General features: G+C 35.5%; 1 protein-coding gene across 1 annotated transcript in view; it reads left to right on the forward strand.

Moving 5' to 3' along the window:
* SCN7A (sodium voltage-gated channel alpha subunit 7) overlaps positions 1-16,862 on the forward strand; it is an 84,678-nt gene that overhangs the window by 12,099 nt on the left and 55,717 nt on the right. The window contains exons 2-6 of the mRNA XM_069574299.1: positions 9,103-9,341; positions 11,868-11,980; positions 12,331-12,420; positions 13,523-13,651; positions 15,483-15,574. Coding sequence (XP_069430400.1) covers positions 9,103-9,341; positions 11,868-11,980; positions 12,331-12,420; positions 13,523-13,651; positions 15,483-15,574 — 663 coding nt within the window. The remainder of the gene's footprint in view (positions 1-9,102; positions 9,342-11,867; positions 11,981-12,330; positions 12,421-13,522; positions 13,652-15,482; positions 15,575-16,862) is intronic.

Raw genomic sequence — 16,862 nt, forward strand, 5'->3', positions numbered from 1 at the left:
GGACCTCAGTCCATAGTTCTTCAGGTGCATTGTTTACTAGATCTAATCCTTTGGATCTATTTATTACATCCACTGCATATTCATAGGGGGTTTGATTTAAGTCATACATGGCTGGCCTAGTAGTTTTCCTGGTTTTCTTTAGCTTAAGCCTGAATTTTGCTATGAGAAGCTGATGATCTGAGCCATAGTCAGCTCCTAGTCTTGTTTTTGCTGACTGTATACAGCTTCTCAATCTTTGGCTACAAAGAATGTAATCAGTTTGATTTTGGTATTGACCATTTTTTGATGTTCATGTGTAAAGTCATCTCTTGTGTTGTTGAAAAAGGGTGTTTGCTATGACCAGTGCATTCTCTTGGAAGAATTCAGTTAGCCTTTGCACTGCTTCATTTAGCCATTCCCTCCTCCAGGGAATCACATTTAGTCAGAATTCTCTGCTATGACCTGTCCGTTTTGGGTGGCCCTACACAGCATGGCTTGCTTATAGCTTCACTGAGTTATGCAAGCCCCTTCACCATGACAAGGCAGTGATCTCTGAAGGAGCTGGCACACACAATGAGGAGAGTTAACCAAAACTGACTAAACCCTGGGCAGAATACAACTGTAGAGAGTGTAAATACAAGAGCCAAAAATCAAATCATTTAAGTCGGGAAAGGGTGAAACAATCTCAGGGGCAAGAAAAGTTGGATTAAAGAAAATGTTAGCTATACTGGAGTAAAGATATTCCAACACAGGAAAAATCCAAGAATATGAATTAGTTATGCAGCAAGTGGAGTGAAGGCTGAACCAATTTTGGCAGCTAGAGCTTATATATACACGGGAATACAGTAGCTATTTTCATCAGATGTTTGATCTGCCCTAATAGCTGCCTTTCAGTCAGTCCTCACATGTAGAAATATTTCTATTGTCCTCATATGTAGAAATATTTCTAGCTGTGCCACTTTAAATCATCAGGTAATAAATGTGGCATGTTTTGAATTATACTTGTGACAGTCCAAACTTGAGTTGACTTTGATACAGTTCTTGCCAAAATCTTACTTTAGCAATTCAGTTTTTTAGAAAAGCAGTCTAATGGACAGATTAACTATTAATCTTTCTGCATTTTTCAGGCATTTGTACTATATTAAGATTATTCACCAGAAAACACGGTGCCTGGATCATACTTCATAAATTCCCCACAGAAATGCTTTTACTGAATTATGACTTAATGATTAATAATTTACAGTCTGCACTCAGCTGTCTAAAAGTTATATGCAAGCCAGTTTCATTTGATTAAGTGCCTGTATTTCTTTGTCGTGCTATAGGAGCCAGTGTCTACTATCTATTTATTCATCTAGTCAACAACCATGTAGTCTCATTCAACGTCAAAATTATGACTAAAGAAGTCCTTTGGTGTAACTGACAGGGTAGGGAGAGAGAATTAACAGTGCTGGTCAGTACTGTGGAGCAGGCTTACGCATACAGTCTGGTTTCACATTGATAACCCTGTGAGATACATGCGGGGCTCCGAAATTTACCATTAAAGTCTCATAGCTAGTAGGTGGCAGACTGAAGAATCAAAGATTGTTGTGCTGTGAAGGGATAACAGGAAGAAAAAGATTATATTTGGACTATACATACAGAATCTGTGTGTGTGTGTTAGTCCCTCAGTCATGTCGGACTCTTTTTCAGCCCCATGGACTATAGCCCGCCAGGCTCCTCTGTCCATGGGATTTCCCAGGCAAGAATACTGGAGTGGGTAGCCTTTCCCTTCTCAAGAGGATCTTCCCCACCCAGGGATCAAACCTGGGTCTCCTGCATTGGAGTCAGATTCTTCACTATCTGAGGAACCAGGGAAGCCCACACAATAAAAGTACTGACTGACAGATTAAAGTTTGAGGTTTCTATGGATGGTGTCCAAAAATATTTTCATTAATGGTAGCATCTTTGCAATAAGTTTATGACATCCCTTTGTATCTACTTTTAAGGACAATAGTTTTTATACACATAAACAATAATATTTCTTAGCAGTTAGAATGTATCCTTAAAAATATAAAAGAAACATTTTTACTTAATATGAAATGATATTTGTAAAATGCTTTTGATTTCGTTCATTCAGTGCTGCATAGGTTTAGTTTATCTAATATATAGCCCAAACTTTTAGGTCATATGATACTCTGTGAAAATTCTATTCAAAGATTCTAGGATTACAAAGTTCTAAGACTATAAGGTTGCAGTCAATGAATAACTCATCTATACATGGAATGATTTTAATTTTATCAACATTCTGATCCCATTTGAAGACCTTCCAGTTCACATGCATGCCTTTTGGGTGTGGTCATGGAATACAGCAGAAGAGAGAGTAATTGCCGCCTCCATTTTCCTTCAGTATAGATAAAGGTTATATTAACTTTCTTGGTAGACAAAATCAGCATTGATTTATATTGCAATTACTATTAAGTAAATCCCTTTGGCACTTTCCTCTGCTACAAAAATATACTGACTGCATTTGTGCAGACAGGTTGTTTTGGTTCAAATTTCAAAACCTGATGCGTATTACTGCTATACTATTATTCTATTAAATTTGACCAATCATTCTCAGATATAAAATTATATCACAGTTAAAGATTTTTATTTACTTTGAACCTATTATGTGCCAACCACTGTATTAGGCATTTCATTCACATTATTTGATTTTATCCTTACTTAACCTGAATAGGATCCCAATTTTATGACTGACAGTTTCAATAATATAAGTAATTTAACTGAGACCTCTAAGAACAGAACAGAATTAGTAACATAATTTAGGATTTCAATGTAGGTCTAATTCCCTAAGTTTGTGATTTTGTTTATACTAGCCTATAACCATGAGCCATTAAGGAATAATTTAAGGAACTCCATGTAAGGAGTCCAATTTTGAAAGCTTATTAAATTTTTTAAAGGAAGATTCTATGTGTAAGAGAGAATGTCAGTTGTTTGTAGTGTGTCTTCAGAAATTGTACTTATTCAAAGCATTTTGACTCCCCTCAACAAAATGTAATATGTGAGGTATTACTACGTTATTGTTGTTCATTCATTCATGCTTGCCTGGCTCTGCCACCCAATGAATGACAGCATGCCAGGCTTCCCTGTCCTTCACTATCTCCCAGAGTTTGCTCAGACTCATGTCCTTTGAGTTAATGATGCCATCCAACCATCTTACCCCACTCTGTCACCCTCTTCTCCTCCTGCCCTCAATCTTTCTCAGCATCAGTCTTTTCCAATGAGTTGGCTCTTTGCATCAAGTGGCCAAAGTATTGAAGCTTCAGCTTCAACATCAGTCCTCCCAGTGAATATTCAGAGTTGGTTTCCATTAGGATTAACTGGTTTGGTCTCCTTGCTCTTCAAGGGACTCTCACGAGTCTTCTTCAACACCACAGTTTGAAAGCATCAGTTCTTTGACACTCAGCCTTCTTTATGGTCCAACTCTCATATTCATACATGACTACTGGAAAAACCATAGCTTTGACTAGATGGACCTTTTTTTGGCAAGGTGATGTCTCTGCTTTTTAATACACTGTCTAGGTTTATCATGCCTGGAAAATCCCATGGACGGAGGAGCCTAGTAGGCTGCAGTCCATGAGGTTGCTGAAGAGTCGGACACAGCTGAGCGACTTCACTTTCATGCATTGGAGAAGGAAATGACAACCCACTCCAGTGTTCTTGCCTGGAGAATCCCAGGGACGGGGGAGCCTGGTGGGCTGCTGTCTATGGGGTCACACAGAGTCAGACACAACTGAAGTGACTTACCAGTAGCAGCTAGGTTTATCATGGCTTTTCTTCCAAGGAGCAAATGTCTTTTAATTTCAAGGCTACAGTCACCATCTGCAGTGATTTTAGAGCCCAAGAAAATAAAGTCTGTCACTATTTCCATTTTTTCCTGTCTATTTGCCATGAAGTGATGGGACCAGACGCCATGATCTTTGATTTTTGAATGTTGAGTTTATTTTTTTATTTTAAATTTTTATTTTTACTTTATTTTGCTTTACAATACTGTATTGGTTTTGCCATACATTCACATGAATCAGCCACGGGTGTACATGCGTTCCCAATCCTGAACCCCCCTCCCACCTCCCACCCCATATCATCTCTCTGGATCACCCCCGTGCACCAGCCCCAAGCATCCTGTATCCTGTATCGAACATAGACTGGCGATTCATTTCTTACATGATAGTATACATGTTTCAATGCCATTCTCCCAAATCATCCCACCCTCTCCCTCTCCCTCAGTGTCCAAAAGTCCATTCTATACATCTGTGTCTCTTTTGCTGTCTCGATAGCGGGTTATCATTACCATCTTTCTAAATTCCATATATATGTGTTAGTATACTGTATTGGTGTTTTTCTTTCTGGCTTACTTCACTCTGTATAATAGGCTCCACTTTCATCCATTCCATTAGAACTGATTCAAATGTATTCTTTTTAATAGCTGAGTAATACTCCATTGTGTATATGTACCACAGCTTTCTTATCCATCATCTGCTGATGGACATCTAGGTTGTTTCCATGTCCTGGCTATTATAAACAGTGCTGCAATGAACACTGGGGTACCTGTGTTTCTTTCAATTCTGGTTTCCTCAGTGTGTATACCCAGCAGTGGAATTGCTGGGTCATAAGGCAGTTCTATTTCCAGTTTTTTAAGGAATCTCCACACTGTTCTCCATAATGGCTGTACTAGTTTGCATTCCCACCAACAGTGTAAGAGGGTTCCCTTTTCTCCTCACCCTCTCCAGCATTTATTGCTTGTAGACTTTTGGATTGCAGCCATTCCGACTGGTGTGACATGGTACCTCATGTGGTTCTGAGCCAGCATTTTCACTCTCCTCTTTCCATGTCTGGTTCTAACTGCTGCTTCTTGACCTGCATACATGTTTCTCAGAAGGCAGGTAAGGTGGTCTGGTATTCCCATCTCTTTAAGAATTTTCTAGTTTGTTGCAATTCACACAGTGAAAGGCTTTGGTATAATCAGTGAAGCAGAAGTAGATGTTTTTCTGGAATTCCCTTAGTTTTTCTATGATCCAGTGCATGTTAGCAATTTGATCTCTTGTTCCTCTGCCTTTTCTAAATCTAGCTTGTACATCTGGAAGTTCTTGGTTCATGTACTGTTCAAGACTAGCTTGAAGGATTTTGAGCATTGTGTTTGTATGTGCATATGGTGTGTATAAAAAATTGGTAATGATAACCCTCTATGCGAGACAGCAAAAAAGACACAGACGTATAGAATGGACTTTTAGACTCTGTGGGAGAGGGAGAGGGTGGGATGATTTGGGAGAATGGCATTGAAACATGTATACTATCAGGTAAGAAACGAATCTCCAGTCTATGTTCGATACAGGATACAGGATGCTTGAGGCTGGTGCACGGGGATGATCCAAAGAGATGGTATGGGGTGGAAGGTGGGAGGGGGGGTTCAGGATTGGGAACTCATGTACACCCGTGGCTGATTCATGTCAATGTATGGCGAAACCAATACAGTATTGTAAAGCAAAATAAAGTAAAAATAAAAATTAAAAAAATTATTAATGGTCCTTTAATAAGTATTTTGTGTATGATTGAAGCAAGTTATTTGAAAAATAGGTAAATTTTTTGATGTGTAATTGTTAGTTTTCACTAATTTTACAAACAGGGTTCCAAGTTGATATATGTTTATATTTCTATTCCATATTTCTCTCTTTAAAATTGCTTAACCCCCTCATCCTTGCAATATTCTTTGAGAGTCTTGGGCATAAGCAGACATTGCTATTATGAAAATGTCCCTCTATGTGGTCACAAATGACTGAACCAAGGGAAAATAAATCCATTGGATAGACTGAGTATCTTTTTTTATTTACATTTTTGGAAATAGAATTTATAGGTGGGAGCTTAAATTGAAAAGTCAAATAAAGTTGAAGCAGGGGTGGCATTTTGTTCTATATACAGTCTTAGAAGTGAGCATAGAAAGTCATTCTTTAGATCCCTAATGCAATAGGAATTAAAAGAAAAGCCAAGAAAACTGTGATGTCATGAAAGGTATAAGGAGTTGTCCCAGTGATTATTTTCCATTTTTATATTTCAGGATTAAGAAATGGACTATGTGCCCTCTCCTTGGATGTCTGGAGATTATCGTTTGTATAGTTAAAATGTCTCTTACAAACCACTTTTTTAAAGCTAGTACTAGTTTGATTCTCACAATGATTTATACTCCATTGTTGTTAACCAAGTTTTTTTTTTTCTTACTTTCCACTAATAGCAAGTAATGGACTCAACTATTAAAAAACTCAATTTTACACAACAGAGGAAAACTCTGGATTAGTATATCTGTGTGTATGTGATTTCTGTCTTATGACATACCATATCAATAGGATAAATTTACCTAAGGTTGGCACTATAAGAGACAAAATATATATACAGAAAATGCTGCAATATCAAGTACAAAATTTCTGATCATTGCTTGCAATAGTAGAATTTCAATAGTCGGTTAGTTGTCACTGAGAAGAGTCACTTGAAGAGTTGGTTTTGACACAAATTGGGCTGGAAAAAATCAGCAAAAGAACATATTTCTATGTAAAAGGAAATAATAAGTTTCATAAATGGAGAACTGATACATGAAATTATATTTAATGAAGACTAATTCAAGTAGCCTGTAGAATAACTTGAAATAGATAAAGACTAGAATTGAGAAAAACCTGTAAAGACTACTAGAGCAATGATGCTGGGAGCCAGCGTGAGGAATCCCACCCGTGACAAGGTCATGCAGCAGAGATCTGATGGGCAAGGCGAGTTAGATCTCAGGGTGCCCCCCTGATATTTCCTGAGCATGTACCCCAAAACCCAAAAATCTGCTGGCCTTTGTGCTCTGCTTTTCTACTCTTCTGACACTCTCTGGAAAAAGTCAACTCAGGGCTTTAGTCTTCTGCATTTGAAAGGGATGTTTCAGTTAAACCCCCTCTGATAACTCTCTAGCTTGCCTAACAGGTTCCCCGGACCTCTTACAGCTTATGAATTGGTTACAGCCCCCAACCTCAAGAGGCACAAAGCTTAAAAGCATCTTAAAGATACAGAGCCTTTTCTAAAGAGCTAAAAATCATATTGGTGACGGGTTTTCACTGTTGACTCAATGACTGCTGCCAGGCCTCCATATTCTTTATCTTTTAGGCACCTGGGAGGATGTTAATCAATGTAAATGGGATATGGAAAAAGATATATAGTAGTTTTGATGTTAGCAACACTAGACTTTTGAGTTAATTACTCTTCTTTTGTTATAAATCACTGTACTCCTTTGACTTGTTATAAATTGTATCTTTGCTATGTAAGAATGTAACTTTATTTAGTGTTTTTTGAGAGTGACACCAGACTTTGAGAAGATCAACACAAATAAGTCTTCTGATCAGAAGACTTTCTTATCAGAAAAAAAGGCTGTAAAATGTTAATTGTCCTTTTGGCCGGAAGATGATGTAAATCACCTAAGACTTGTGAATACAACTAGGTATGCAGAGAGAAAAGCCTGGTTTTGATAAGAGTCTGGGCTGCTAACGCTGCATAATTTTGTATTACCCATTGATTTCTATGTACAATCAAAAAGGTATAAAAGGCCTTTCTGGACAATAGGGGATAGGCCAGTCGCTGGACTGGTTTCCCCCGTGTCTCCTCTTTACTCTAATTTCTGGCTGAATTCCCATCTGGGGCGTGGAGGTTCGCCATGTATACTTACTTGCCCCGACTTCTAAGATCCACGCAAGAGGGAACCCAAGGTGAGGCACCCGCCGCTATTGAAGAGGACGCCAGTGGCCTAACGTAGATGGTGCAAGCTCCTTGTCTGGAACTTTATTGGCTTTCCACGTAAACCAGGTTATTCAGCCTCTTTTCTCCACTTAATTTTCCTGCTACACTATTTCTTCTTAATCTAATCTTATATTTATAAATAAGTAAGTTTTTTCCTCGCCAACGCCGTCCCCGCTTCAAATTCCCTGGATCCACCGGGGCTGGACCCCGGCACAATCCAGAGATAGAATTACAAAGATGGCTACCTCGATGTAGGTGTCTGAACAATGAATAATATTTAAATAGCTGATGGAAAACTATTGTAAGAAAATTATTTTTTTCTACGGAGTTAGTGACAAAGAAAAACATGAGTAATTTTCAAAGTAATGAGTTTATGTGTAATTTTACAATGACTGTTAGGTTAAAGAGTGGCTTAGTCTTGGGAAAAAACAACAAATTTTGGTTTTACTTGTTAAATTGCTGTCGTTAGTGGATTGACACACAGATGACTGAGGGAAGGGAGTGCTTTGGGAAATGTACTTGGTGAATACCTATTTACAGTAGTTAAAAGTCTGTGTTTGCCTATGTATTTACCGAAAAGATGAGGTAAAAGGGGGAAAAGCAAAACTTTAAAGGACATCAAAGTTGAAATTTTGGGGGAAAAACTAAGTCAAAGGAAGTGATCAGAGCTGTAGGAAGAGCTATGGAAGAGTGTGTCACAGAGCCAGTGAAAATTGAGTTTAGAGGAGGAAAGTCTAGTCAGTGACTAAATACAGCTGAGGGTGAAATGACTGGATTTGGTCTTCCAACAATCTGTAGCCACTTTAGAACTTTTTCATTACAGGGGAGAAACTGAAAGGCAGATTTCAGCAGAAGAAAGAGGATTCAATGGATGAGTAAATGAAATGGAATGAGTTATTGATGAAATTACAAATTAAGTCTAATATTAAGGGAAACAAAACCAAGTTTAACTCAGTCATGTCCTACTCTCTGCAACCCGGTGGACTGTAGCCCACCACACTCCTCTGTCCATGGGATTTTCCAGGCAAGAGTACTGAAATAGGTTTCCATTTCCTTCTCCAGAGGATCTTCCCGACCCAGAGATCGAACTTGGGTCTCCTGCATTGTAAGCAGGACACTTTACTGTCTGAGCCTCCAGGGAAGTCCTAATATTAAAGGAAACAAAACCAAGCTTAATAACTCAGATTTCTCTTAAATGCAGGACTTTTCATTGAGTTCATTTTTTGCCATTCTCTTTCATTCATACCCTAGCCTTTTGTACTTTAATTTTTTTTCTATATTATATCCAGATCTTATATAGAAATGAAGAAAATACTTTTCTTGTAGGGGCAAAATTGAAAATGGCTTCCCCAGAACCTAAGAGCCTGGTCCCTTTCACCAGAGAGTCTCTTGAAGTTATGGAACAGCATAGTGCTAAAAAGCCCAGTGAGGAAGACAAAGAAGATTTAAAGCCAAACTGTGACTTGGAAGTTGGAAAAGAGCTTCCATTTGTTTATGGAAATCTTCCTCAAGCAATGGTGTCAGAGCCATTGGAAGATGTGGACCCATACTACACTAATAAAAGGGTAAGGATTAATTAAGTTTACCGTGACTATATTTTTATTCATTTTCCAGACATGCAAAAAACTGTAATTGAGAAAGAATGAGAAAAGACAGAAGAATAAGTGAAGAGGTAATTTTAAGTTACAGAAAACTAGACAAGAAATTTCACACATATTTGAGATTTTTGTCAAAACTGATTATTTGCCTGGTAGATTAGTTTGTTTGGGATAACTGTACTTTGTATGTAATAAGCTATACTGGCATACCTTAATGTTTCATTTTATGGGAGCATGATGGTTGGCTACTTAAGGGTATTGATTTTAAAATAACTATAATATAAAATTTCAATTATATGTACACCAGTTTCAGCTGTTCAACTTGATGTGCTTACTCAGTAGTTAGGGAAGTAAAACCAAGCTATATTTCATTCATAAATTTTATTCACTCATACAGTCACATCCTATCTTATTCCCAGAATGATCTGAGAAAATTACTAAATATTTGACAATTCAGCAAGAAGCACAAAATGATAAAAATAAAAACAATTATGCTTAGAAAAGACAGATCTTTGTGGACTGACAAAGCTGGAATAATCTTGAATTACATCTTCAGAAACACTTCAGTTTTTATAAGGCAAAAGTCTTCTATGAACAGGCAAGAGCAGAGATTAATTCTGAAATAAGGAAGGGATGGGCAGATGATAGAACTGGAACCCTGTAGTTGTTGTAAATTGTGGGAAATAAGATGAGATAATGGAGACAACAACGTGGCTTTAATGTGATGGCCAAAGTACTGATATGATCAATGCAGTGTTTAAATAAGATTAATCTAGAGACCTCTACATTACTATTTCATGGTAGTGATAGAATCAGAAAGATGAAATAGGAGAGAGACTAATCCAGGCCTGAAGTCCAGAAGTCTGGATTCTAAGAGTGCCTTGGAGACAGAGGTAACACACTTGAGAAGAAACAGCAGGATTTGAAGACTGTTTAATAATGCAAAGGTTCTGAGCTTGAAAGCTTCTGACAAAAATGAAGTAATTATTAAAAAAGGTCAAACTTGGGGAAGGTAAGAATTAACCCCATTTTGGACAAATGTAATTTGATATTCTTTGATATTGTAGTGAATTCAATACTTTTACCAAATGAGTGAAAAGAAAATGAATCAGTCCCAGGTGGCACAAGGGGTGAAGACCCCACCTGTCAATGCAGGAGATGTAAGAGATGCGAGTTCAATCCCTGGATAAGGAGGATCCCCGGGAGGAAGGCATGGCAACCTTCCACTCCAGTATTCTTGCCTGGAGAATCCCAAGACAGAGGAGCCTGGCGGGTTACAGTCCATAAAGTTGCAGAGTCAGACATAACTGAAGGGACTTAGCATGCATGCTGGATGGAAGGCAAAGAGATCATTCTGTTAATCACAACTCTTTCAGATACTTTGCATGGTGGAAGCATGTTGACATTTTACAGTATAAATGTATATATTAAAAAGATTCCAATATCCTTATATGCCTTTTATGCTATACATTATATAATGTTATTATATTGTAGTCTATATAATGTTTGCAATGTGTAGTATGAGGGCTTCCCTGATAGTGCATGGATTCAGTTGTTGGGTCAGGAAGATCCCTTGGAGAAGGAAATAGCAACCAACTCCAGTATTCTAGCCTGGGAAATTCCATGGACAAAGGAGCCAGGCAGGGCTACAGTCCATGGGGTTGCAAAAGAGTCAGATGGGATTTAGGACTAAACAACAACAACAGCAATGTATAATATGGTTATACATACAGCACATGAATGAATTTTCCAAATGGATATGTATGTATAACAAAAGTGCATATATGTGTGTGTATATAATTCTGTGTTTATATATACACATACATACATATATTATGTGTATCTGTATTTTACACACATATGTCTTCACATATACACACACACACACATATACATATATATAAGTGCTTTTTAAGATGTTTCTGATTTTCCTTTTTTGGGGGGGTTAATAGTTCAATATACCAACAGATTAGTTTTACATGATATAAATTTTTGTGTTAAATATATTTATGTCAATGATAACATACAAGCATGGTTATATACCATAGAAAATTACTGATGACTAAGATAATGTTTGCATGCATTGGGTGGGTCACTTTTACTACTGCAGTCTCATACCTTATTTGCTTCAAAATAAAATTAACTTATTTTACATTGATTGAATTTTAGCATGCTAAAGTGGATACTCTTGAGCCATCAAGCTATAGATTTCTTTCTATTACATCAATTCTGCAGGAAAACTTAAGGATTGGTGTGTGGCAAATTATTTTCTTAGGTAGAACACTGGCAAAAAATACGTGGTAGATAAGCCTAAATATGAATAAAACTAGTTTAAAAACCTTTCCATTTGACTTAATCGGTAAATGGATATCAAAATTTAAGTATAAATGTTAGACTTCATGACTGAAATGGTCATTGGAAAATGTTGCATAATTGATAAAATCATAAATCTCAGTTCTAATTTCACTTGATTTTCATTTTTTCTTCTTATAGACTTTCATAGTATTAAATAAAAAGAGAACAATATTCAGATTCAGTGCTACCTGGTGTACATTGTCTCCTTTCAATTCAATTAGAAGAGCAACCATTAAGATTTTGGTACATCCATATCCTTTTCTGTTGGTTTTAAACTGTACTAACATCAAATGCAATAATTCTATTCAAATATTGCTGCAGTCTTTTTCTCTTTTTAATTAACATATCATTTTATGTCAAACTGAAATTTTGGTTATAATTCCAATGTGTTCCATATTTGAAAGTACATTTAAAATGTATTTTCTAGTGTATACAAGTAGTGATAGCAAATCTTAATCCTCATTGCTTTTCAATATAAATAGTACATTTTTTGAAACTTAAGAAACTATGTGATCTCATGTGTGTACATACATATAAACAGATTATAGAAATGTATTTTAAACATTATTTTTATTACTATTGTTCCTTGACTGTAACTTACATTTTTCCGACTATTCATTTTGGTTAGCGTCCTGACTGACTGCATATTTATGTCTATGACTGATTGTCCAAAATGGGGGCCAGCATTTCAGTAAGTTATATAATTTTATTATGTATAATTGCATATGTGATTATATTTTATATTTAACACATTGTGTTATAGTACATTATATACTACATATTATGACATAGTACAAATTAATATTTATAATGTAATATAATAGTATTTATATTAATAAATTAATATAAATTTATATTAATATATTAATATAAATTTATATTAATATAATAGTATTTATAATGTAATATTTACAATGTAATATACATTGTACTTAATATAATACTTATACATATTCCACAATTGATGAATTTTCTGAATAAAATATATACACATGTTGTTAATTTTAATGCTTTTCTTCCCATCATTACTCTTAATTGAATTTTAAATTCTTCTATTTCCCAGCATGTTAGGTTAACAAGATATAGATGCTTGAGCCTTTAGCTATATATGTGTTTATGTCTGTGGCATCATGTAAGTGAGGCTTTATTTTTATTCTAATGATTGATATATTTCAGTGCTTCAGATTTTCTTTACTATTGCAGTCCCACACTAGATTTGTTTCAAACTCAGATAATGTTTATCCTGTCTATCTTTTTATTCCTTTCTGTTCTACTCCTGTTTCCTGAGGGGTATGAGTAGCTTACCTTGCATTAGAATACAAAAATGGAAAGGCCCATTACGTTTTCTAGGGAAGAAGACCTTCTTGATGCTATCCCTCAAGGTTCCTATTCTTAAAATTAGTTAACTTTGGAAGGTAAATATGTATCATACTGATTCACTGTAAAAATTTTTGTATATGTAGATAATAAGTTCTTTCATACTTGCCTACATTTCAGTTACTTATTGCTGGACTCCCAATGTGGGATAAATTTGATATTTTATATTTGTTCTTTACTTAAATATATATAAACATAACCCTGAGCTAAAATTTGTTGAAGAAAAATTGATAGCCAAATTTCATGGTTAATATTAAGACTCAGGAAGCCCTAACTAAAGCCCTATCCTATGGTTGTCTAGTTGGTTCATTGATTGCCAAATAATTATCATAGACATATATTTCAGAATTATGATATATTGGTTTCATTTTTAATATGAAAAGTCATATGAAAATTGTGTGAATTTTTTTCTGCAGGAATACTTTGCTTGGAATTTATACATTTGAAATACTTGTAAAACTCATTGCAAGAGGCATCTGGGCAGGACCTTTTTATTTCTTTGGTGATTCATGGAACTGGCTTGATTTCAGTGTAACTTTATTTGAGTGAGTACTCCTTTTAAGTTGCAAACATCATAATGTTTGCTTGCTAAGAAAATGCTTTTCATAAAGAAACATTGAGGTTGACGGAATTTTCTGCCTGTAAAAATTCTGTGAGTACAGAACAATTCATAAATCATAGACATAGTGAGTTCTCTTAGGCAGCTCCAACTGAACTAATCCTGACTATGCACTGAAAATTAAAGGAATGGGATATTATCTCTGTTTTCTACCTGAAGCAAAAACAATAGAGGTTGAATTTTTGGCATTCAAGGTAATTATGTTCAGTGACCAGAAAATATCCTGGAGACTTAGGAGAGGATTCCAGCATATTTGATTCTGTTCATCTATATTGCTTAAGAATAGTAAATATTCTAATTATCAGAATAAGGTATACATGCACATTTTTCTAGAATGATACATTGAATTCTAATAATTTACATGTGTATTAATTTTTTTCAATCCTTCTGTTTAATGTACTCTATTTTATGGCTAAAGAAATTGTCACAGGCATCAAACTCCTGTTAAAAATAATTAAAAGTAATACTCTATTTGTAGAGTTAGTGTCAATTTTTTTTAAAGAAATAACCTTTATAAAGAACAGATTAATCCCTGGTCAGGAAACTCAGATCTCATGAACAGAACACTACCAAGCAAAAAAAAAAAAAAAAAAAAGATTTGTAATTTCACTTTAATTTTCCTCTTGGATGGTAACTCAAGTCATCAAATCTGTTGTCCTTATGAATCTCCTAAGATCTTCAAAAGAAGACAGAAGATCTGGAAACTATTTTCAATACTTGTGAAAGCCTGTCCTGTCAGAAGTCATATCTATATTGAGGCTTCAAAAACTAATAATAAATATCTTGTTTTTAAATATTCAATACAAACTATAGTAATTAAGGTAATCTAGATAAGTACTAAATTTGCTGATGGAAGAGTTGATTTGCAATTGTCTGCTTTGTCTAAATCCACTAAAAGGACCAATAATGAAAATGATGGATGGTGAAAGAACTGGGGAAAAAAAAAAAAAAGAACAGATTAGTTTCTTCCATGTTGTGAGCAGTCAAAAAATAGTAGCTAATATCATTGAAATTATTATCACTACTTCTGCTATCACTGGTATTATTTCTTTTCTTGCCATTGCTATTAGCTAAAACTTGGCTAATGCAACTAAGGGCTTTCAGTATGTGAAGGTGCTTTGCTATGAACTATACATTGATTAACTAATTTAATCTCCCCCAAGTCCTCAGAATTGGAAGGTACCCTTATCCTTACTTTTTACATTTGAGGAAACTGAGGCAAAATAGTCAAGTAACTTTTTCATATCACGCAACTAGTCAATAGTAGAGCCTATATTTTTAGACCAGCAGGCTGGCTCTAGAGACTGTGTCCTTAACCAACATACACTTTGACTTCTGCTACCATCACCACCATCATCATCATCACCAACACCATCATAATCAGCACCAGGAGTTTAAACACTTAAATCTTATTCCTTTCAAAAGCTATGTATTTTATTATTTTAACTACATTTTCAAACCAATTAAGATTGCAAAATATGAACATAATATAGAGTAGTGATGAAATTTTGACTACTCAAAGTGTCAAGCTTTTATAAACTCTCATAATTTGTAGATTAATGTTTACTTGATTACCTTGCACTGTAGAAATCTTTCCCTTCCAATCAATAATAAACCTATTTGCAAAATGCAATAAAGAAAGCAAGTGAACATCTGGATGTCTGGTTTTAGAAACAAGCTTCAAATATTATAAAAAGCCAAATGTCAGTAACGTAAACTCAATATGATTTCTAAACGACTTTAATTTAATTCCACAGGCATATTTCAAGATATTCACCTCTAAATTTCATTTCCGTATTTAGAATTGTGAGAAATTTGAGAATTTTGAAAATTATTCCTTTAAACCAAGGTAAGAAAAAGCATCGAGTTCTTTGTCTTCATTTTGTTTTATGTACTTCCATGTATTTGTTTGAACAACCCTCCCATTGCTTGGAGAAATGTTAAGTTAAACAATGTTTCATCTTTGAAATAAATGAATATAAGATCAAATATCAAATTTATTTGTCGCTCCTGGAATGGAAAGGAAAAAAATACCACATTTGTTACTTATTTGAAGTGGTTTCAATGCTTATGATAACAAAATATAGAGCTCAATCAAAATAAGTTACTTCTCTATTTTTTTACTTTAATTTTATGTCTTAAATATGAAATACTAAAATTGTCCTTAGACTTCTGAATGAATTAGCAGTCCAGACAGTTTTCTAATCCATCTTCTTCCTTTCCTCATTGAATCTAAAAGCCAGTTGAAATGAACAAAGTTATATAAAATAAGTACTCTTTTACTCCCAGTGCTTGGATAGGATGTATTCCACATGCCACAACATTCAAGAAGGTTCTGTTAAATAATGTACAGCCATGACCACATTGATGGAAGATGCTGAGGAGAAATTTACACATCCCATTCCTGAATATGTCTTAGGGAAGCCTACTAATACCTTCTGATTTGTTGTTCAGAATGAATAAAAACAATAAGATAGGAAAACTTCACTCAGAGGTTTTTTTTTTTTTTTTCCTTTTGGCTGTTATGAGTCAGAGGTTTTATCAAATAGTTGAATGAATAAACCCACGAGCTAGTGTGATAACACCAAAAATAAGATCTGCAAGCAACATTCGTCCACTGGAACATCATGAAGATGGCCAGATACATGTATACTCTGTACCTGGAGTCCAGGCTGGGCAAAAGAGGGAAAACATTGGGGAAATGTGATAATAGATGCCTAACCTTGTGGATATGACTTCCCTGGTGGCTCAGACAGTAAAGCGTCTGCCTACAATGTGGAAGACCCGGGTTCAGTCCCTGGGTTGGAAAGATCAGCTGGAGAAGGAAATGGCAACCCATTCCAGTATTCTTGCCTGGAAAAGCTCATGGTCGCAGGAGCCTGGTAGGCTACAGTCCATGGGGGTCGCAAAGAGTCAGACACAGCTGAGTGACTTCACTTCACTTGTGGATATACTGAAACATTGACTAGTACACATTAAACCGGTGAATTGTATGGTTTATAAATTATATCTCAATAAACCTGTTTGATAAAAATGGTCTCTGGCATGGTAGCTTCACCAAGTGCAGTGAAGAAACCAACAGTGAGAAATGTCCTTGCAGGAGTTTCCACAGTCTTAGTTCTTTAACTGCTCCCCAC

The sequence above is a fragment of the Ovis canadensis genome, chromosome 2 (genome assembly GCF_042477335.2).
Source record: "Ovis canadensis isolate MfBH-ARS-UI-01 breed Bighorn chromosome 2, ARS-UI_OviCan_v2, whole genome shotgun sequence".
Lineage (NCBI taxonomy): Eukaryota > Metazoa > Chordata > Mammalia > Artiodactyla > Bovidae > Ovis > Ovis canadensis.